The 23,152-nt window shown below is 37.3% G+C and overlaps 1 protein-coding gene across 1 annotated transcript in view; it reads right to left on the bottom strand.

Moving 5' to 3' along the window:
* The window catches only part of CDC123 (cell division cycle 123), a 51,646-nt gene that overhangs the window by 1,872 nt on the left and 26,622 nt on the right, over positions 1-23,152 (bottom strand). Inside the window, exons 7-12 of the mRNA XM_028507354.2 lie at positions 17,682-17,730; positions 15,533-15,608; positions 14,014-14,136; positions 13,083-13,111; positions 3,802-3,930; positions 329-466 (exon numbers count right to left, since the gene is read on the bottom strand). Of these exons, the coding sequence (XP_028363155.1) occupies positions 329-466; positions 3,802-3,930; positions 13,083-13,111; positions 14,014-14,136; positions 15,533-15,608; positions 17,682-17,730 (544 nt within the window). The remainder of the gene's footprint in view (positions 1-328; positions 467-3,801; positions 3,931-13,082; positions 13,112-14,013; positions 14,137-15,532; positions 15,609-17,681; positions 17,731-23,152) is intronic.

Here is a 23,152-nt window from a genome sequence, read left to right as displayed (position 1 = left end):
AAACACTCAGTTTCTCCCTGAGTAACCACTGCACAGCTCTGATCTCTGCTCACCCTGTAACAGTACACACTTTCTTTAAAATTAGTATTGAAAATTATTCAAAAAGCATGCACATCATAAAAACATTTTTGTTGTTCTAATTATTAAATAGAATATTCCTTAAGCTCACATTACATTCTTCATTACAAAATGACCTAACTCAGTAATTCTGTTCCTTTAGTTTATAATCACCAACTAAAAGTCTAGGTAGTGTAAGACTGAAATAAAATATTAAATAGCCAATGTGAAGACACAGATGACCAGCATACTAAGTATACAAAGGCTATACCAGTTTAAGGAAATCGATGAGTTTGTGAGCATCTTCCCCAGTAGAGAGGTCCACAAAGTCCTTGGGCAGTCGGTAACTCAGATAGGGACTGGGCTGGACTGTAACTTCACTGTTTGTGCAACGGAAAGCTGGAGAGTCCTTTACAAAAAAATGAAAGGAAAGTCTGTGAGAAATTGTAAGTCACTTCTCCAAACTGAAAAAGATTCTATCATAACAATTTCAACTCCAGATAAGAGTACCTACTAGATAAGGAAGAAATAAAATTCTGAAGTAAAAGAAAGAACAAAGATTGCAAAATATTCCTACATGGTCACTATGACATGAACATAAGGGATCTGAAAAGTGTCCCCCTGGAGAGCCAGGCCGATCCCTCAAAGCTACCTGTGTGCAGCCCCTGGGTGTCACCAGTGGGGTGTGTATCCCTTTAATCCCCAAGTGGGTCAGAGGCTTCACGCTAGTTATCTCTGACCTCGAGCAAGCTCAAACAGGCCAGAACACTTTATAAATATTATCATTTTCTTCAGGTGCATAGTTAGGAAACCCTGCCTTTTAAAGAATAAGTAGTGAGGGCAAGTGAGTGCTTCGAATTCCTAATGCTTTTGTACACTTTTACATCATTTAACTTACTCATTTGTGTATGTGTCTCATCGCCTAGGTGAAACTGCAAACTTGAGTATCATACTGAACAGGTCTGCACATTCTTTAATGCACAGGTGACCCTTGACAACAGGGGTCTCAGAGGCACGGACCTCCTGAGCTGTTGAAAATCCTCCTCTAGCTGGGGTTGCTCTCAGCAAATGCAGATTCCAACCACAGAGCTCAGGCAATGTGGGCTTTAACTGCATGGATCAACTGGAAAAATATCCAAGAACAAGTGGGTACATGCAGTTCAAACCCACATTGTTCAAGGGTCAATTGTACTCGTTTGGAGGCTGCATTGAATATTTATGTGCTGCCTTGGGCCAAAAAGGATTTTGGAGACAGAAGACCTTGGGTGTGGACTTCATGGGTGATAGCTATCTAGCTGAGGGACAGATGTGTCCACCTGCCCTTCTCTACGTATGGGAGATAAACTGATAAATAAGACAAGTCGACAGCCAATAAGCAAGCAAACCAACAAGATTATTTCAGATATTAACAAGTGTTATAAAAACAAAAAACAGGCTGCTATCAAAAGAGGAGAACCAGGTAGGCAGCTTTAGAGGCTCAGTCAGGTAAGACCTTGCTAAAGAAGAGACGACAGGACTGGGAGCTGGAAAGTATGATAAAAGCAGCCTTGTGAGGTCTGGCAGCAGAACACGGCTTTGAAGGCAGTGGAATGACTTGTGCAGGGAAGGTAAGGCAAGGCAGGGCTCTGGGCTTCAAGAAACAGAAGGATGGCCAGGTTTCTGTGGCATGGAAACAGGCAGAGGTGATGCTGCGGAAAAGGTAGGAGCCAGGTTTTATTTTCCTTTGTTAGCCCCCAATTTCCAACATAACATCGATTAGATTAAGAAGGAAGAAAGAAGGAAAAAAAGAGAAAGAAAAAAGGGAAGATTTGATCCTATTATTTGGATCATAGATTGAATCTCACACAAACTGTTTCTATTCACTGTGTCCCCCATATTTACGTTCTTCTCCTTAACACTCAGATCTAACAGCCCACTGGGGGAAGGTGCCCGCAGGGATAAGACTCCTTCTCTCACTATGTTGACACACACGAGTCGTGCCCGGCAGGAGAACAAGAGGCACTACTCCTGTGCTCAGAAGCCTGCAGTCTACAGCAGGACAAGCAGGCACCACACAGCAGGCAAGCGCCGCGAGAGGGAAAACACCGACTCGAGTCAGATCTAGAGAAACAGGGCCAGAAAGAGCCCAGGACAGAGTAATGATGAAAAGAAATATTTCGGAGATGGACAATAGGAAAGATGGTGGCACCGAAGGCCAGGTAGCAGCCAGCAGGGCAGGAAGAAGCCCAGGAGGGGAGCATGTGCCATAGAAGCCAAGGGAAGAGGTGTCGTAAGAACAAGAAGGTAACACGTTCAAATGGTGCCAAGCGGTTGAGAGAAGGGCACCTCGTTCACTGGAATTAGCAATGAGTCAGGGAGCCCTTGCCAGAGTGGTTTACATGAAACTGAGGTGAAGAGGGTTGAGGAGTGTCGGGTGAGATGGGTGAGAAGCAGCAGGCACGAAGGACAGATGACGGCTGCTAAGGTAGACAGCTGCTAAGCAGTTAGAAAAAAGCAAGCTACATAACAGTGTGAGGGAAACTAGCATGATCCCACTTAGGTAAAAATGTGTGGTGTATCCACACAAAAAAAAAGGTCTGGAAAAAAATATTAACTCAAGTGGTAAGAATAGATATTCCTAGGTGGCAAAATTTCCAGTCTTGCCTCTTTCTCTCTGTTTTTAAGTGACCATGTTTTAAAAAAGCTGTTTTTTAAAAGATGTAAAACATTCACAAGATATTACTGAATGAAAAATGTGGGATATGTAAGTTCATATGTAACCTAATCTCATTTATTTAAACAGTTTATTTATATGTGGAAAGGCCTGTTACTATTAAAATATAAGCAATGGCTCTCAAGGCAGTAGGATTATGGGCAATTTTAGAATTTCCTTTGAAAGTGAGCATGCAGTACTTTTATAGGCAGAACAAAGCTTTACAAAGTTCACGTTGACAGAAAGTTTGTGAACGTGAGAAAGGAGAGAGTAGCTGGGTGAAGATATGGGCTTAAAGATTCTGTCTTTTTAAGATGGGAAATACCTAAAGATGGTTAACTACTGAGAGATAAAGAGTTGGTAGAAAGGAAGAGATGGGGGGCGGGGCGGGGAAACAGGAAGGAATATAAATGACAGCACCAGGTGAGATGGGAAGGAGTGGTTTGCTGGGCAGGTAGAGGTGAGACTCCAGATGGCTGCAGGCAAGTCTGGAGGTTTGACAACAATGAAACAGTAAATTCTCACCAGTGGACTATCTTTTCCTGTGAAGAAGAATGTGAAATCTCTGTTGAGAAGAGAGGGAACAGAGGGGATCTGAGCCATGCAGAAAGGAGTGAAATGGCCACGCTGATGAGGGAGATAAGACACCAGTGGGGGTCGTGACTGTGAGGAGACCCTCGTCTGAGCATCTGGGTCATTCCCTCCCTCACTGTCAGCAGCCTGGGGCTACGATCAGAATAAACAGACGTGAGAACTGACCAACCCAGGGTCAAGATTCTCCCAGGTGGGCAGAACACAAGAAGCCAGGAAAAAAAATTACCAGAAAATATGTACCAGATGACCATTATTTCTTCATATGAAGTTAAATTAATAAATCACCATGCACACCCTTTTTTTGCTCACCTCCACAGGCAAGAATCTATTAGTGAGTTTGTTATACTTTGAACTTCCCAAGGCTAAAAGTCACTGCCTATCCAAGTGCCTAGAGAACTAGCAACCACTGAGGGGATAACAAGGTTTCCTTTATGTCTTCTTTTTTTAAACCATCTTACCTGCTCCAGAGCATCTCCTTCACTAAAATCACCTTTTAAGTTTCGTTCAGAGATCAGTTCTTCCCAAGTAAACAGCAGTGAATCTGTTACTTCACCAAATGGATTAAAATCAATTAGCCACACTTTCCCCTGCAGGACAGAAAGAAAAATTAAGAGGTACATAATAAAAACAAACACTGAAATTCTATAATCTGTCTTACAAGAAAGATCATTTTCATGTTATTTTGCCCAAAAAGACAGTCTTTAAAAATCTTATAACATTTCAGGCCTGGCTGGTGTGGCTCAGTGGATTGAGTGTGGGCCTGAGAACCAAAGGGTCGCCAGTTCACTTCCCAGTCAGGGCACATAGCTGGGTTGCAAGCCAGGTCCTCGGTTAGGGGACACGTAAGAGGCAACCACACATCGATGTTTCTCTCCCTCTCTTTCTCCCTCCCTTACGCTTTCTCTAAAAATGAATAAAATCTTTAAAAAAAAATCTTGTAACATTTTAAAAGATAGTTAATTCCTCCAGATCCCATGGGAGAAGGTCTGCCAGGTTCCATCGAAAAAGGGCCACCTGTGTAAACCAAGTGGCACAGCCTTAGCTAAAGAGATCACCTGTAAATGCACAAAGGCAGGGAAGAGACCTAGAAAATAAAGGCCTCACGAAGACGTATTTCAACTCCTGCCTCAGATCACATAACAGTTTTAAATCAAAAATCCAACCAGGAAGAAAGGAAAATCTCACAAACAGTTAAACTGAGCATGATTGAAATGCTTTAGTGGGAAAGGGAGGAGGGGTCCTCTGACTATCTTTCAAGATTATCTTTGCCCTGCAGAGGCAGGAAGGAGCCAGAAGTTCTAGAGAGCACCATCCCTTACCCCTGAGATGCTGCTACTGCAAAGCATACATTTCTTTTTTTGAAGCATGTAGAAAGAAGTATGGACATGCTCTGTTTTCTTTCATTTCAATGTAAAATTTGTTTCTCTTTAAGTTAGAGCTTAATAGCACATAAAAGGGAGAGATAAAAACATACATCAACCTTGAAAAGAAATTTCTGCCTTCTCCTACTCAGAGTAGAGGTGGGCAATGATAGATAGTTCCAGGCTCAGGACAAAAGTCCTTCTGAGCTGGCCAGACTGAGTTAAGTTAGAGTCAGAGGCATCTTTGGACAAAGTGGCAGAGCGCTGCCGTTAGAGCTGGGGATCTGAAATCCTGCCAAGAGAGTGAAGCCAACAGAAGACCTCGGAGATACGTGGCATTTAGTAGGTACATGTTTCCTTCAAACTTTCATCATCGCTCCTCTTGGCTTTTCTTACTGAAACATATCACTGTACCATCTTGTTGATAATTAGGCTTTTCTGTAAATGTGTACAGAACCACATCTTGATCAGACGTGTGTGTGTAAAATTACAAAGACTAAGGAACTAGATTGCCAAGCCACCATTACCAATGTCTAGCACTGTTTCTCGTCTGGGTTAAAAAAATTTTAAGAAATACCTTATTAGAACTTGCTTCCAACATCAGAAACATCTGGTAAGTGCAAAAAACCATTACAGGAAGTTTGCACTGCACACTGTTTGGGCGAGTTTCTTATTTTATACAATCTCCAGGAGAAATCTTACAAGTCTTTCATGCCACTTGAGTGGTGTCCTCCGCATCAGCTTGGCAGCCACCTGTACCATCTGTGACTACATGAAATAACGGAGGCCACCAGCTTCTTGGTATAACATCAGTGTTGCTTTTGGGGCAATTACTAAGATGTCTTTGATATGCTATACGTTGTTTTAACAAAATGAGTCTTTTCTAACATCCAAGCCCTTTTCACTTGACTTTTATAACCAGTAAAACCTTCTCATCATAAAAAGAAAACACTATGAGGCCTGTCTATATAGGAATATTAAGTTCTACAAATTAAAAATATGGCACATTGTAAAAAAGCAAAAATAAGATCATTACTTTTAGAATGAGTGACTGGCAGAGCTTGTTCTATAGTTCAGAACCCATCCTCCAAGGAAAAGTAAAACCAGCTATAACCAGGCATAAAACTATCAAGATGAGGATTTTATAGCTCTAACATGGTTTTCATGTGACATCTCAGGCAGGGAACATCCTGAGAAATTCTATTTTTAGACAATCCATCAGCTAAGACCCACCCACTGGCCTTCCTGAAGCCTACAGGCTGACCAGCCCCACCCGCCCAAATCTCTATGCACCAGACACTGGGCCAAGTGCACATGCATGCATGTGTGTATGCACGCGCACACACAGACACACACACACACACACACACACACCATAAAAGAGAAACAAAAACCACCCAACACTCCCAGTTCAAGGGAGAGATGGTTCAATAAAGATAAGAACAGGATATTGTGCAACTCTAATAGAATACGAGAACCTACCTAAATCCACATTGTGAAGGTGGAAAGCTCCCCAAAGCAACTTGGAATCTGAAGATGACAGTGATGGTGTGGGAGGAAGGTAGAGGGTGGGAGGAAAGCAGCCCATTCCAGGGGGGAACAACAACAACAACAACAACAAGAAAAACTGACGAGCACAGGCCATGGGAAGACAGTCCACTGCGGGAGGACCCAGAGTACATGGCACAGAATATGCTGGGCTGAGGGAACTCCGAAGGCCTCCTGTTCCAAACCGGATGAAATTCAGGTTAAAATAACCCCTTTAAATGTATAAATGAGATTACAAGAAAGGGGATTCCAGAAGCCAGACATGAACGGGAACCTAAAAACCAGAAATAAGCACACGAAGGCGAGTTTTCCTTCCAGGAACCTCAGTATGTACATGTAGTAACTGAGCAGGGTTGAACACGCACCCAGCACAGGCGCCTGGCCATGGCAGGCCACTCAGAACCGAGCAGTGAACTCCGGAGGGCGGCCTCCTCAGGAAAAGGGGTAGAAGATGGAACCCCTATGACCAGAAAAGGAGACAATGAAGCTTGTCTTTCCCTGACTGGAGTTTGGGAAACATGGAAGAAGCAAATGAAAAATCTGAAACTTCGAATCTCTGGGATTCTCACATAAAAAACCAAACAAGCTCACCAAAGATGAACTCACAGAAAGACAAACAGACTGATTTGCAAAACCAAAAGGAAATAATCAACATGAATGAAAATATGCAAATTGAACAACCAGGGATTAAAGTACCAAGAACTGAGGAAAATTATCATCAAACTGAAGGACAACATAAAATAAAAGATATTGGTGTTAGGACAACTGGATAAAAATAATGAAAAAGACAAAAGTTGAATCCATAATACATACCAGGACAAAGGCCAAACAGATCAAAGATTTAAATGTATAAGCAATAAGTCATAAAAGAACTAGAAAAAAATAGAGCGGTATTTTTTAAAATTATGACTTAAATTCTGCAGTCATGAAAGAAATAATATATTTGATCTTCATGGTAAAAGACTAATAAAGTGGGATAATCCCAAAGCCTAATCTCTATTTTCCTATATTTTGAAGGAAAATAAAATGATAGAAGAAAATGGAAAAGACATGAAGATTCACAGAAATTACCTTTATATATGAAAAGACAAAATGCATTCTCATTCATAAAATAGAAATTGAAATTACACTGAAATATCACTTTTCATCTACCAAAACAACAAAAGCCCTAGAAAGCTTACCCATATACTCTGTTGGCAAGCTTTGTGGAAATACCCAGGTACATTTCCAGTTAGGATTATGTGGTACAACTGTCACAGAGGGTAAGCTACAATACATAACAAAATTCAAATGCATTTAGCTTTCTGAGCTAGCAATACCACTTTTAGGAATTTATCCTGTAGATGTACTTGCACATGTATGTAACAATGTGTATATGGGATGTTCACCACAGCACAATTTGCAAAAGACTAGAAACTTGTGTTCACTCGTAGCAGCTAAATGAACTATACAATGTATCCACAGAGCAAACACTGTGCCATTGTAAGAAATCGAAAGGATCTCCAAGATACATTGTTTTTTAAAAATATTTTAAAAAGCAAGGTGCAGACATAGAGTCATATGCTAATTCTATGTAAGAAAAATGGACAAAATAAGTATATTGCTTGTTTTTGCATCAAGAAATACTGGAAGGTTATGTAAGAAACTAATACAAGTGAATTTGCAGGAGAGCAAATGGTAGGGATTTCTATGTATATTTTCACAATAATTTGATTTTTAAGCAGTATGAAGGTATTACGAATTAAAAACTTAAAAGCAATTCAGCAGGTTTACAGAGCAGTGCTTAACTGGGGCTAGGATGCAGGGAAGGTCGTGAGAAAATGTGAGGAGTGAATTAGTTCTGTGTCATCACTGTAACAGTGGCTACATAACTACACGTGTTTTTCAGACTCACAGAACTATACACTAAAAGGGTAATTTCAACTCTTTGTAAATTATATCTCAAAAATGTAAGCAAAAAAGTCAGTAGGTTTAAATGATTGAAAATATAAAAGAAATCAAAACTCTAAAACACAGGACACTATTATAAAAATAGGCAGATTTGAAAAGTAACCAAATAGAACCTACAGAAATGAAAAATATAGCAGACACAGTTTAAAACTTAGTGATACATTAAACATATCAGATCAGGCTTAGCTGAAAGAGAACCAGTAAACTGGAACTATATCTGAGGAAATTACACAACACAGTAGTGAGAGAGGAAGAGATAGAAAATGACAAGTCAAGAGACATGAGAATAAAGTGAGCTCTAACAAACCTACCTGCAAATCGAGTTTCAAAGGCCAAAAGACAGAAAACAGGAAACTCTTGAAAAGATAGCTAAGAATTCTCCACAACTGACAAAGGAAATGAATTATTATACCTAGAAAGCATTACTCCCCTTCCCCCGCAAAAGAAAAGAAACCAAGTAACAATGGAACAGGGTCTTCAAAGTGCGGAAGCAACGGAACTGGCAACTGAAAATTCTATACCCAGCTAAAGCTGCCATCATGCATGAAGGTAAACAAAAACTTTTCCAGCAAAGGGCTGAGGGAATTTACTATGAAAGAATATACTATTAGGAAGAACTAGATCCAGAAAGCAGTGAGAGGCAAGAAGCAGTGGTGAGCAAAGAAACTAAACAGCAACAATCATGACTAATTTAAGGGTATAAACACAAAGTAGAACTAAATATCAGACATCATATGTAAGACAGAAGTGGATGTTGGGGTCCTGGCTAGATGGCTCAGTTGGTTGGAGTGTCATCCCATATACCAAAAGGTTGTGGGTTCAATTCCTGGTCAGGGCAAACATCTCAGTTGTGGATTTGAACCACAGTCAGGGCATATACAGGAGGCAACCAATCAACGTCTTTCTCTCACAACAGTGTCTCTCTCCATCTCACTATCTAAAATCAATTTAAAAAAACAATCCTCGGTTAAGGATTATAAAGAGAAGTGGATGCTGGGAATTAGTGTACAAAAAAGTCCTTATATCATGAGGATGACAGGAAGTGAAATTAATTTCAGAGCTTATTAAACATCCATACTAAGATTTAATGGTAGCTACCCCAATTAACAGAAATAAAAAACAAAACTTCAAAATTACTAGGGTGGGGGAAGGAGGAAGAATAAATAAAAAACAGTAATACAAATTAGAAGAAGAAAAAAAGGCATAGAAAAGCAAAGCAAATTGAAAACCCAAGATAAGATGGTGGAAAACATTCAAATATCAGATATAATAAATGCAAACAACACTTACCAGTTAAAACCACAAATTGCCAATGATTAAAAACACAAAACCAGCAATACGCTAATACTTGTAAGACACATGCACACACCTAACACCTAACAGTTAAAAAGAAAAGGACTGAAAAAGATAAATTCTAAGACAAAAAGAAATTTGTAATAACACAATCAATATCACAGCACAACATACTTTAATGCCAAAAGCACAAACACATTATTAGGGGGAGAGAGCCACTGCCTGGTGATGCAAGTTCACTGTGAAAGCAAAGTCACAGCGAACTCGCATCTGGGGAAGAACGGGACCCCACAGCCTGTAACACAAAAACTGACAGAACTAGAGAGCAGAGATGCTGACATAACCCTATTCCATAATCGGTAGGTTAAGTAAACAAAAAATTAGAAAGATATAGATTTTTTCATGGTTTTAAAGTTGTTTTTTAAAAATTATATATACAAAAGGTTAAACAGATACAAAAGTAGACAAAGCAGTATGAAGGACCCGTGTCTCTAACACTCGGCTCCCACAGGGACCCCGCTGGTCCCCATGGCCTATCTCGTTTCATCTACATCCCACCCATCCCCCCAAATCTGTATTATTTTGAAGGTATCTTCAGACATCATTTCATTCCTAAGATATAGAAGACTTTAACATTATTAAGCTTAATAGAACAAACAACTGCAGAATACCTGACACATTAGAAATTATATTTTCTTTTAAATCACACACAGAACAGTTATTTTAAAAAGTGACCAAGTTGAAAAGCTAATCTCAACAATATTAAAGACTCAAGATCTGACATAGTAACAGAACAGTAACATAAGGGGACCAGAACAATTTTTCAAGTATCTAAGGTAGTTACTCTCAATTCTAGTGGTGCATCAGCATCACTTAAGGAGCACCTTACAATACACAGTCCAGGCCTCATCCCAGACCTACTACTGAATGGGTGGGCCATCGCTTTACATACATAAAAGTAGAATCTATCAACATTAGAATCTACCAGCACTAAGGGTATCAGCACTGAGTCAACTTGCCAGCAGCAATAAGAAAGTACGCACATCAAAATATTGTCAAGCCCACACACTTTAGTTGTATTTTATATAAGAGACCACATAAGAGTTAGTTTTCTACAAGGAGAGTCATAAAATTATCTATTTAAGAAAGTGCCTTACAAACAGTGATACAAGTGCCACTGACTAAATGCAAATGAGTTTTTCATCATGGTTTAAATCTCTTCTCAGAAACTGTCAAGGTGTTTATACTGGCATGTTTCTCACTTTAAAAACATGGCAACTTTCAGTTGTGTGAGATCAGAGTATTAATTACTTATGCACATCTCCAACTTCAACTAAGTAAGACATTTGCAGACCTGGACATATGCCAGGGAAATACTGAGAGACTGGCAAATCCCAAATTTTCAAATGCCATTAACATAACTGCATTAACATATAATTGCTTCAGTTTTAATATCTGTAAAACGGGAACAAATAATAAATACCTCACAGGGATATGAACTAAGCCAGACCCTGAGTTAAATGAGAATAAAGCTACCCTGAGCTGCACATTCAGGGCAAAGGGCTAGGTTTACTCACTAACTGATTTGACCCAGTCTGCTACCACACCAGCTGTGTGGGTTTCAAGTCTCGAAGGTTAAGCTCCCTGAGGTCAGGAGATCATCTTGTTGGAATGTTCTTTTAAGAACCATGGCTTCTGACACATCACAGGCTCTCGACAGACACTGGCCACCTGAATGCTTGCATGTGGCCAGTATCTATCCGTTCAAAGTGGAGCGGGGACGAGAGCCCTGGGCTTCTGTCTACCAGCTCAGGTTTCTATCCATTCCATCATGCCGGCTTCCCCTCCTTTCTCTAAGGTTTGTTTCCAATGAAGTTAAAATTCTGCCAGGAAACATCACTTTTGTTGACCAAATCTCAATTTATAACTCTTCTTTCTGATCCTTAATAGGTACATCACCTCTGAAGGCAGAAAGGTGAAAATAGCAAGTGATATCTTTTGGCTTAACAATGGCAAGTAAACAGTTAACAGTTATTTGGAGACATGGCCATATGGGCCAAATCCTTTTATCCAGAGAATGATTTAAAGCTATCACAAGCATCGCTCCAATGAGGCTGATGGAATGAGAGATATGTGGGTAACATTTGGTAACATATGGGCCACATATTTAGAAAATACACCTGTTTTCTTCCTAATATCCAAGTGAGTAAGCACTAATCACGAGACATTCAGTGACCAAAATTTCTTTGGAAAAGGGTGCATGTCTTGATGGTGAAATCTCTGTTGTAGGATTAAGTCAGGCTTTTTGTTTTGTTTTTCATTATAGAAGTTCCCATCATTTTTAAAATTTAAAAAATAAATATAAACTACTCTAATACTCATCTTAAGTCTAAAGATAAAAGTGACTCAAACCATGGTAAGGATCTTATAGTTTATCCAATTATCTAAATATCAAATGACAAATTCCTGGCTACATTTAAGTGTGCAAACTGAATTAATTTTAAGCAGGCCCAGACTCATGAAAAAAGTGTAAAGTATGATATAGGGTGGCTATTTAGCTATCTGTTAAATTAATAATGCCTAAAATACAAATTAAAACCTCAAAGAGATATCACCTTACACCTGTCAGAATGGCTACCATCAATAAATCAACAAACAACAAGTGTTGGCGAGGATGTGGAGAAAAGAGAACCCTGGCGCACTGTTGACAGAATTGGAAATTGGTGCAACCTCTATGGAAAATAGTATGGAAGGTCTTCGAAAACTTAAAAAATGGAACTGTCTTATGACCCAGCAATTCTACTTCCAGGTAAAGAAACCCAGAACACTAATTTGAAAGGACATATGCATCCCTATGTTTATTACAGCATTATACATAATAGCCAAGATATGAAAGCAACCTAAGTGTCCATCAATAGATAGCTGGATAAAGAAGAGGTGGTACATATATACAGTGCAGTATTACTTGGCCATGAAAAAGAAAGACATCTTACTATTTGCAACAACATGGATAGACCTGAAGGGTATTATGTTAAATGAAGTAAGTCAGACAGAGAAAGACAAATACCATATGATTTCACTTACATAGAATAAGTGAAAAGACAGAACAAAAACAAATTCATAGATACAGAGAACAAATTGATGGTTGCCAGACAGTGGTATGTTGGGGGTATGAGTGCAAAGATGAAAGGGATTAAGATGTGCAAACTGTCAGATTTAAAAATGGTCACGGGAATGTAAAGTACACCATAGGGAATATAGTCAATAATATTGTGGTTAACCATCTCTGGTGTCAGATGGGTACTATGTCTAATCACTTTGTTATACACCTAAAACTATTATCATATTGTATGTCAACTCTAATAAATGTTTTTAAATTAAATTTGTAGTACATAATTAGTAAAGATATATCTCCTCATGTTAAGTATATTTTAAGGAGAAATGCTTAACCACCGTGAATTTCAAACACCTTAGTTAAGGGGAAATATTTGTTGAAAAGTGGACCCTTTACATACATGATGACTATGTAGTCCACTTCTAAGGTCAGCCCTGATTTTAAGACATAATCAAACACAGTTTTTACTTACCCTGCTGTCTCTATATATATCAAATACAACTGTAAAACAGAAAAAAACTCCAAGTTAATAACAAACTACTATCTTCATGTCCAAACTTCCTTTCGAAAATTAAAATGCATTTTATGATTAGTTACTCCAACAGAATATAACTGACCTGGAGGGCTTCAGACATCTAAATCTCAAAACTTCAAACGTAACAAGGAATGCTGCAATGTTTTATTTATATAATTCTGCTTTCCCTTTCTCTACCCTCAGCCATAATCCCTTATATTTAAAAACTCAAACCAAACATTGAAATCATCTCAACTAGTTCACCATTATAAAAAGGTTCCATGTACTAGTAAAGGCAGCACCAATCACTCGGAATGGGGAATAAAATGAGTAAAATCTGTAGTAGGAAAGCATGAAATCTAGCTAGCAATGCTTATGGCATGACTAATCTTTTTTAAAAATCAAATCTGCCACAGAACCAAGTTTGGCAAGTAGCAAAAAGGTAAATCATAGCAGATATAATTTTAAGATGTGTACAAACTCTTTCTCATATACAATATACTTTCAATTCATAAAAACAACTCACAAATGTTTATACTATATAACTGTTGCTATCTGATCATTCAAATAAAAAAATCTAGAAAGGTAGATCAGTCATCTAGCTACTTTAGTCCTGATTACAGAAGCACTTTGTCCTCTATATATACAGACCCTTCAAAATGTACACTAAAATACTGAGAAAAAAACTGCTTCAGTATTAAAAAGGGACTCTAATTAAACAAGGTAAAATTAGTATGCAAACCATCCATAATACCAAATAATAATATAGTAAGTGCTTAAAATAGTGTCTCAAATCCTGTTTTAAAATATGTGCTGCTGTGAAATAAGGTTCATTAACATTATGTATTTCATTTCATTTCATTTCACTGAGTCAATAAAAAATACTCACAGTCTTCATCTAAGAATTTATACTGTATGTGTTTCTTGAAGAAGTCTTGTATGCATCTGCAAATCTCTTCCTTTTGTTTAGAAATATGATCATAGTATTGTGTGTAGTCCCTCTGAGAAATAGCTGACAAGAAAATATTTTATATTCCATTATTACATAATATTCCATTATTACATAATACTCTGTTCAAAAACATCAAAGTGTGATTTAAAACTCTTCTTGAGAACCACTAAGGTAGATCAGAAGACCAATCAAAGGAACATTGATTGAATTATACATTATTCAGTATCTAATACAGGAATATTAGTTGTAAAGGTTCATAGAAAAAGGTGAGTCCTAAATTTCCATGTAGCTATGTATTGTTACTTTAGAAATAATAGTTATTTTGATTTCATATAATGGAAAGAATTCAAAATCATTAAGAAATGCCTACTATGTAAAAAAAAATGAAAGCCAATTTTAAACCTGCATACATAGTCATTGATTTCCTTTGATTTTTCCAATGAACTCTACATCAGTTGGCATTCTTTTGCACTCTCTTTGGGACAATATAAAATACTCCTCACCAGAAGCAGTCTAGTTTTCTTGTTTATACATGCTACCTTGCCTTCCTAAGCCTGATGTTTCAAACCATGGAAAAGTAAACATTCCTTTCTTCAGAGTGGAATGTTACCCTAAATAAACAACTAAAGAGACTATTGTAGGAACTCTCTCAATTTGCTCTAGGCCTAGGAGAAAGTTCTCTGTTCTGAAAGAAAGGCTTCCACCCAATTTCTTAATCACATACAAGTATGTTCCCCTCTTCAACTGTACTTAAAGTGCAGCTTTTTGAGGAATATCTAACCACACAATAAATTCAAACACCCCAAGCTTCTTTTAGGTATGCTAATAAATATCAACATCGCACTCAATAAATAAGTAGTGCTGATTTGATTCTGTTCAAATCACACTTTTCTTGGTTGAAGATAAATTTTAGTTCATGGAAAATGTACAGAGACAAAAAAAAGGCAAATTATCTTCAATATTTAACTTGAATCAACCATAGCGAACAAAATAACCCAAGAAAAATGAAAATGGATGACTTTAAAGTAATGCACTTATTTGCGCACATATTTCTCTGGCTAAAATAATAAACAGTGTTCCAATAATAGAAAATAAAGGTTTAAAAATCTGGCTTTTTATGATGCTTAAAATAAGCAATATACAGCTAGTTTTAGGAAGGTCCCAAAGAGAAAACAGGTAATATCAGACATATCCTGAACTGGGAAGGATGAAGACCCTCACTTTCATCTCCAGAATCCAGACAGGCATGATGAACTGACAATACCATGTTCCAGGAAAACTGAATATGATCCCATGGTCCTTGTCAATCTAGCATTCCAGAGAGTCAGTACCACCTGCTCAGAGGAAAAGTCTGAGATAGAAACTGATTATTACCCCTGTTCTAATTACTAGAAATTTCCTTCCATTAAAAGTTTGTCTTCTTTTAACAATAACTTTCAACAGTAAAAGAACTCACCAATAAGCTTGTTTTCCTTGACAAAACATCGGAACTCAGCCCCAGGAATTAATTCACACCATTTTCGAAGAACAAGCTGTAGAAAAAGTAACACATCTATATAACAAGGGGATGGTTACTTACTATAATAGACAATTTGATGCCCAGATTGTGTGTTAACACTCGCTATTACATTTTTTTTAAAAAAGGAGACATTATAAAACAATGTGAGAAAAAGGAATACAGTTGTGATTTATTAGTCTAATAAACAGGAGAAAATGTGTTAAATTATGACAAAATGTATCTTTGTCATTTATTTATCGTTTTGAGAGGTCTAACGTAAGACAGGTCCCCAAGGATGACAAAGACAAATCTTGTCACTGCTGTGCCATATGTTGTCCTGCAATTCAGTTCTGTACTCCTTAAAGTATATAAAAAATACAATAATTTCAAATTAACTACCTTACGCACCATTCTGTAACATGTACTGATAAAATTATTATAGTTTATTACAAAGAATCACTATAACCCTTAATGATATTGCCATTTAAAATTTTTAAATAAATCAATTCTATTGGTGGTCCAAGTCATAAATGGTTCTTCTTATTGAAATTAATCACTTAGTATACTATTCACATATTATTAAATTGCCTGCAATTTTACAAATAGGACAGTTGGCAAATGTATGCTTCTGAGTGTGCTTTTAAATTGGTCTTTTGAAGTGTTAGCTGTAATAAATGGCTAGTGTCTCCAGCCTCTCCAGTCCTGGCATACCACTCTGCCCTTCAAACCTGTGAGATGGAGCTTGAATTACTCCAGGTGCCATTCTAAATCCCCCTGTGGGCTCAGGATCGTCCCTGCCCACATCCCGTGCTTTCCATAGCTTCCTGGGCGTGACATTCTACAGCAAGCACATATATATATCATGATAATCTGATGTATCTCATCCCTACTAAACAATAATTTCCCTAAGAGCAAGAAACTAATTCGTCTCTGTGTTCCAGCACAGTTATGTAATACATGAAAGGTGCTTAAGATGTTTGTCAAATAAAACAGTAAACATATACAATAGCCACTAAAAGTATGACATAAAATAATATTTGATGAACTGAGGAAGTGCTCACACTATGCTGTAAGTGGAAAAAAAACAGTATGCAAACAGCTTTACGAAGGTGTGCACACACACACACCCTCGTGAATAGGGAGTTAAATACCCGAAGACTAATACTGAGGACTTATCTGGGTAGTACGTTCATATTTTCTTGTACTTTATGTTTTTGATAATAACTTGCTTTTCTTAAACTGTATGGCTAAAATATACCTTAGAAATTTAAAATGCACTGATTTCAATTTTCATCACTGTATATTCTTGGTCAAGCTTTGCATGTGTCAAAATTTTAAAAGAACCTAATTATTATATAAAATACTCCACGTAAAATATTAAACTGTTATTATCTATTAAAAGCTGATACTGGCATATATTTATTTTGATGGCCATAGTTAATTTTATTTAAGCAAAGAAGAAACAAGCAATTGTTGTATAATAATATTAAATCTGTGGAAAATTTGTATAATCTTTATTGAAATAATGTTTTGGACAGGTACTACATACATTTGTGGTTGACCACAAAAAAAAAAAATACAGGATAAAAAGTAAATCTTTCCTATCTAATCCCTGTGTCCTTCTCAGAGGCAAGCAGTGCTGTCAATTTCTCACATATCTTTCCAGAAGTATTCTATGAATACATGAACAGATAGTGTATATACATATCTTTTTAAATACACACAGACAGGAGCACACGATATATAGGATTCAGCTTCCAACTTTTTTCATTTTAATTACGTTAAGAGTATCATTTTTCTGGGCTTCTCAGACTGGGTTTTTGTACCCCCAGGAGTCCTGGAACCATCCCTCAGACACTGAGAGAGAACTGTATATATACATACTGTGTACTACATAGTATATATGTATATTTTTCTCTATATATTCTATATGGACAATACATATTTTTATTTGTATATTTAATAAATTTAAAAATTCAATGATCCTAAGTTCCCAGAGAAATTAATCCAAAAAATTTTCATTTCACTTAATAGCAATTCTCAACACTTCTTCATCTAGGTTTATCAACTTCATTGAGATAAAGAAAATTTTTTAAAAGTCTCTTACCTCATATTCCATACAAGGATCTGGGGAATCATCAGTACAATGGATAAATCTTTGAGGGGAAAAAAAGGTAACTAAATCTCTTTTTAATGGTGTCAGTTTATACACACACATTACTTATATTTAACATGGGATTAGGTTTTACTAAAAGCATACAGAAACAGAAGGCTAGTTGGAATTCAGTGAACATGTAGACTACATGATGTCAGGCAATAGTCTAGGCCCCCTAAAGAATCGTTTCATTAGTCCTCAAAACAACCAGATGAGTTACTATGATCTCCATTTTCCTGTCAAAAGAACAAAAAAAATAAGACCCAGAATGGACCAAATTAGTGACTAAGCCAGGACTCTAACACAAATCGTTGTAACTGCAGGACTCCAACAGGAGGCAGGACTGTGTTTCAGTTCTCACCGTGTTCTTTGTGGAAGATCCAGAAGTCTCTACAGACACTAACTCTGCCATCTAAGGTCACACAAAGTTAATCTAATCCTTCTCCAGCGTTCCATTTAAAAAACAGTTGATAGAACAGGGCATGACTCCATTAAGCATATTGCTTCCTCCTTTAAGCTTCAGTTTCATGACCAACTTTTCATACTGTTTATTAAATGTCTGTCCATGCCAAGGCCTGGGTAGGCACTGGGAATGCTTAAATGGTAAGAGTCTCTCAACCTGGAGGTGGGGAAAGCCTAAAAAGCAGACAAAGAATTTCAAAACACTGAAAACAAGAATAAAAATACTCTGAGAGCAAAAAGGAAGAACTAATTAGCTCTTGTGATGGGGGAGGGGAAAGGGTAGTCAGCAAGGTACATTTACACAATGGAATACTACACAGCAGAAAGAAAGAACTCCTACCTTTTACAACAGATGGATCGAACTGGAGAATATTATGCTAAGTGAAATAAGCCAGTTGGTGAAAGACAAATATCATATGATCTAACTTATAAGAAGAATCTAATGAAAAAAAAATAAGCTAATGAGCAAAACAAAACCAGAGACATGGAAACAGGGAATGGATCGACGGCTGCCAGAGGAAGGTGAATAGAGGGAAGAAGGGAAGGGATTAATCAAAGAACATGTATGAATGATCCATGGATGTGGACAATGGTGTGGGGACTGACTGTGGGAGCAGGGGGTGGGCTGGATGGAGGAGGGCAAAGTGGGGAAAATGATTGGGACAACTATAATAAAATAAACAAAAAAAAGAAATCAGTGAAATTGAAAACAGAAAAAAATAAAGGAAATTTTTTTTTAAAAGAAAGCTTCATTCAACAGGAAGAGAAAGGTCAGCATTTAAGGCAAAGGGAAGTGGTGCTACGGCAGGGAGGGAAGCGAGAACAAACACACGCTACCACAGAACTACTGCAGGTCAGTACTGATGGAGTGCAGGATGCAGGCGAAGAATAGCCCAAGGATGAGATTGGAGAGAAATTTTGGACAAGGAGTCATCTCCAGATCATGATGGGTCTTGCTGGCCCATCATGAGGGAGGCCCATTAACCTCCCTACTGAGGGAGGTTGTACTTTATTATACCAACAATGGGGAGCTAGAAGAAATTACTAAACACGTGACAAAGATCATTCCATTTAGGCTTTAGGAATACCACTATGGCAATGGTACTGGATAGCTTGGGGGAAGGGGTGGCACACAGGAGGCAGACAGAGCAGGTGGAAGCTTGTTAACAATAGTCCTGTAGAAAATGAAAGTTTAATTAAGGCAGTGAGAGTAGAAAGAAAGAGGGGAAACACTACGTGAAGTATTTCAGATGCAGAGTCAACATTACTTTGTGAATAATTGGAAGTGAGGGACGAGGGGAAAAGGCCTGGATGACTCTGGGTGTCTGGCTCTGATAACCAGCTGGATGGTTTTGAGAATGCCACTCACTAAGGCAGAGGAAAAGCAGATGACATGGGATGAAGATGCGATATAATTGCATGTGCATGTGTAGTGGTGGAGACACCCTCAGAGGACCAGAGAGAGATGTATAGTAAGCAACTGGGAACTCAGAAGAGGGAGGAGCTGAAGTAATCATCACATGGGTAGAAGGACTAAAGTCAAGGAAGCAGATAGTTTCTCCAAAAAAAAAAAAAAAAAGAAAGAAAGAAAAGAAACACAAAAAGAAAGCAGAAGTGGTCACTTCAGGCAGATGGCAGAAGCCTTGGGAATGCCAGCAAAGAGGAAAACTTGAGGTCAAGAGAAATTTTTGTAAAAACAATACACAAACAAAACAAAAATACCTTTAAAGATGTCTTAAGCAATTCACAAGTAAAACTGAGTTTAAAAAGCAATTCCCTTTTAAATTTCCCTAAATGTTTGATTAGGCCAGAATTATCTGAGATCACTTATGATTTATACTACAAACAACAGCAATTCTAATTTATTTGATTGGCCAAAATCCTCAGGAATAAGAATTTTTATTTTAATAATGGGGCACTGACTGATAGAATATGAGTTGCAAAAGAAGGTACACAGAGGACACTTTGTTAAAGTGGGTTCTCTCTCTGTTAGTGAACAGACACCACATGAAGCATCTTGCATTTGCTATTCATTTAATCCTCACTATAATCTGATGAGAAAGTGCTATTATTATTATCCACATGTATCACATTAGGACACCAAGATGAAACGTCAAGTGAGTGCACTCAGCCACGTGTTGCACCACTTCCCTCTAGTATGAAGGTCCTAGAGCCACTGTTAAAGCTCTCAGAATTTCAATTAAAAAAACACACACATAAACAGCAGCAGGCATTTAGGCTCAAGCAGTACCACTACTATAAAAGAAAAAGAAGATAAACCATTAACCAAATCCTATTTCCATAACAACATGGCTTTTCTAAAAGAACAATTTGTAAAACTTCTGTTTGTATACATTTAAGCATACTGGTGCTATTGTAAAACTAATTTTTCTCTCTGAAAAGCAAAAATCCCTTGCTTCAAATCAAACTAATTTAAAATTATGTTACCCTAGAAGTTACCATCTAAAACCAAAAAACTAGTTTTAATTTACTTAAAATTTTTAAAAGAAAATTAATCTCATAGATTGTTTTATGTTAATCAAAATTAAGGTCATAAACTAAGAAGTTAATAATTATTTTTAGGGATAAAAATAATTATCCCTGCTATGTATTTTCTACCATTTAAGAAAATTATCTTTAGATGCATGGCCTGTATAGGGACAAGTAAAATATCCTGAATTTCTATATAAAGAAGAGGAGAATGTTCCAAGGAATACAAAAAACAACAGCAGAGGTTTAAAAAGTCAAAATCTGGATCTTCAGTTCTGAAATAGCATCATACAAGCTTGGAAAAGTCAATTAACTTCTCTGGTTAGATCTTAGCTGCCTCAGCAGTAAACTGGTAGGTAGAATTAGGTGACTTCTCAAGCTCTCTGTACACATTTGTAGACATCATGCCATGTCTCCTTCTCTTCCCTTTGTGCCTTTGTTTCCAGGTATCCATCTGAGCTACATATTGAACCTCAAGATGTGTCAGAATGCAAGTTTGAAAATGAGTGCATATTGGAATGATCTGGGTTTGTTTCTGCAAAACGCATTCCAAGAGATTCTACCCAGTGTCATGGGTCCAAGATAGAAACTGGACACATACACCTTGGAAAAGGTGATTCTAAGGAGTATCTGGTTCTTGGGAAAATGAATATGAGATACCCATTGGCCAGTTAGGACTCTTTTATAGATCTGCACCATTTTGGGGGAAACTAAGAAACAAGGAAATGAGAGGAAGCATCAAGTCTGAGTGGCCAGGAGCCCAAACATGGCCTTTAAACCAATGGCTTCCGCTAGAAAGAGTCAGCCAGGCATGCCTAAAATCCACTAAAGTCATGGCAGGATTTAGCAATTTTGCAGCTGCTATGAAGTGGCCACTGTATAAAACCACTGAATCTGTGGCTAAATAAGGATCCAAAGTCCTTGATCATTTCAAAAGATTCCCTCACCTCCCCCCCCCATTTTAATAGCCTTAACATTTTAACTAGTAAAAATGCTAATTATTTTGTAAATTCTATCATAAAAATTCATTTTATCCTTAAACCATTTTCTTCAACCTCTTTAAATTCTGAGTGAAAAGATGAAAAATATGTAAAAGATCCATACAGTATTATGAGGGATAAAATACTATGCAGTAGAAGAATTTTTCATGATAGAAAAATGTTCACAATATAGCATATGTTAAGTAACAAAAAATATCACAAACTTATACACAGTACAATTTCATTTTTTAAAACATACAGGGGAATACAACACCATGATAACTACCAAAATATTAATAGTCGTTCTTTTCCAGCAGTGACTGTTACTTTCTTCTGCAGTTTATCTATAGTATTTCTAACATCTGAGTATTTCTATCAAACTGAACATATATTACTTTTGCCTTTCAATTTAAGAAACTTAAAAATACATAAAAGTACAAAGTACACATGTGTTGCTTTTATAATAAGAAGCCAATTCAAGTTCACTTTAGAAGTTAGTATTTTAGCCCTGGTTGGTGTGGCCCAGTGGACTGGATGCCTGCCGGCTTGCCAACTAGAAGGTCTGATTCCCAATCAGGGCACATGCCTGGGCTGCAGGCCAGGTCCCCAGTTGGAGGCATGCAAGAGGCAACCTTTCTCTTGCACACTGATGTTTCTCTCCTTCCCTTCCCCTCTCTCTAAAAATAAATAAAATATAAAAGTTAAAAGTTAATATTTTGGTCCTGCCTAGGTGGCTCAGTTAGTTGGAGCATTGTCACATAAGCCAAAAGGTTGCAGGCTTGACCCCTGATCAGGGTGCGTACAAGAGGCAACCAATCAATGTTTCCCACTCTCTCAAATTAACATATCCTTGGGTAAGAATTTTTTTAAACTAGTATTTTTAGCTTCCAGCTAACCAATACATCATGATCATGATAAGACTGATTGCCTATCTTTTCTTAATTTAAATGTATCTAAAATAAACAGATGAAAGGAGAGAAATGACAAAGGAATGCAAATAAGCAATAATGCCACATTATCTCAATGGTTAATATGGTAACAGGACTACTACCACTTTCATTTCTGAAATGTGATTTTAACTAGGGGGGGCCATATTTTTATAAATCTGATAATACAGGATACTCTTTATTATTATAATATTCTATAAAGAACAAGGTAAATTAAAGTTCCTACCTACCTATTTTAAAAATGCTATAGGAAAACCAAAAGGAACAATTCTAAAACCTAGGTCTTTGTTATCTATTTTGTTCTTAATTTTTATATGCATTTATTTGAGAGAAATTGAGGAAAAGGTTGGGCATCAAGATCTCAAATGCTCTGTTATCTAATTTTTTAATGTTTCTATATTCCCATAAATTATTTCAAAACTTGGTTAACCCTCTTAACTGCTACTTTAAAACAGATTACAGGCCCCAACTGGTGTGGCTCAGTGGATTGAGCACTGGCCTGCAAACCAAAGGGTTGCTGGTTCGATTCCCAGTAAGGGCACAT

The sequence above is a fragment of the Phyllostomus discolor genome, chromosome 1 (genome assembly GCF_004126475.2).
Source record: "Phyllostomus discolor isolate MPI-MPIP mPhyDis1 chromosome 1, mPhyDis1.pri.v3, whole genome shotgun sequence".
Taxonomy (NCBI): domain Eukaryota; kingdom Metazoa; phylum Chordata; class Mammalia; order Chiroptera; family Phyllostomidae; genus Phyllostomus; species Phyllostomus discolor.
The sequence above is the reverse complement of the archived record's forward strand: the minus strand, read 5'-3'. Positions and strand labels throughout refer to the sequence as shown.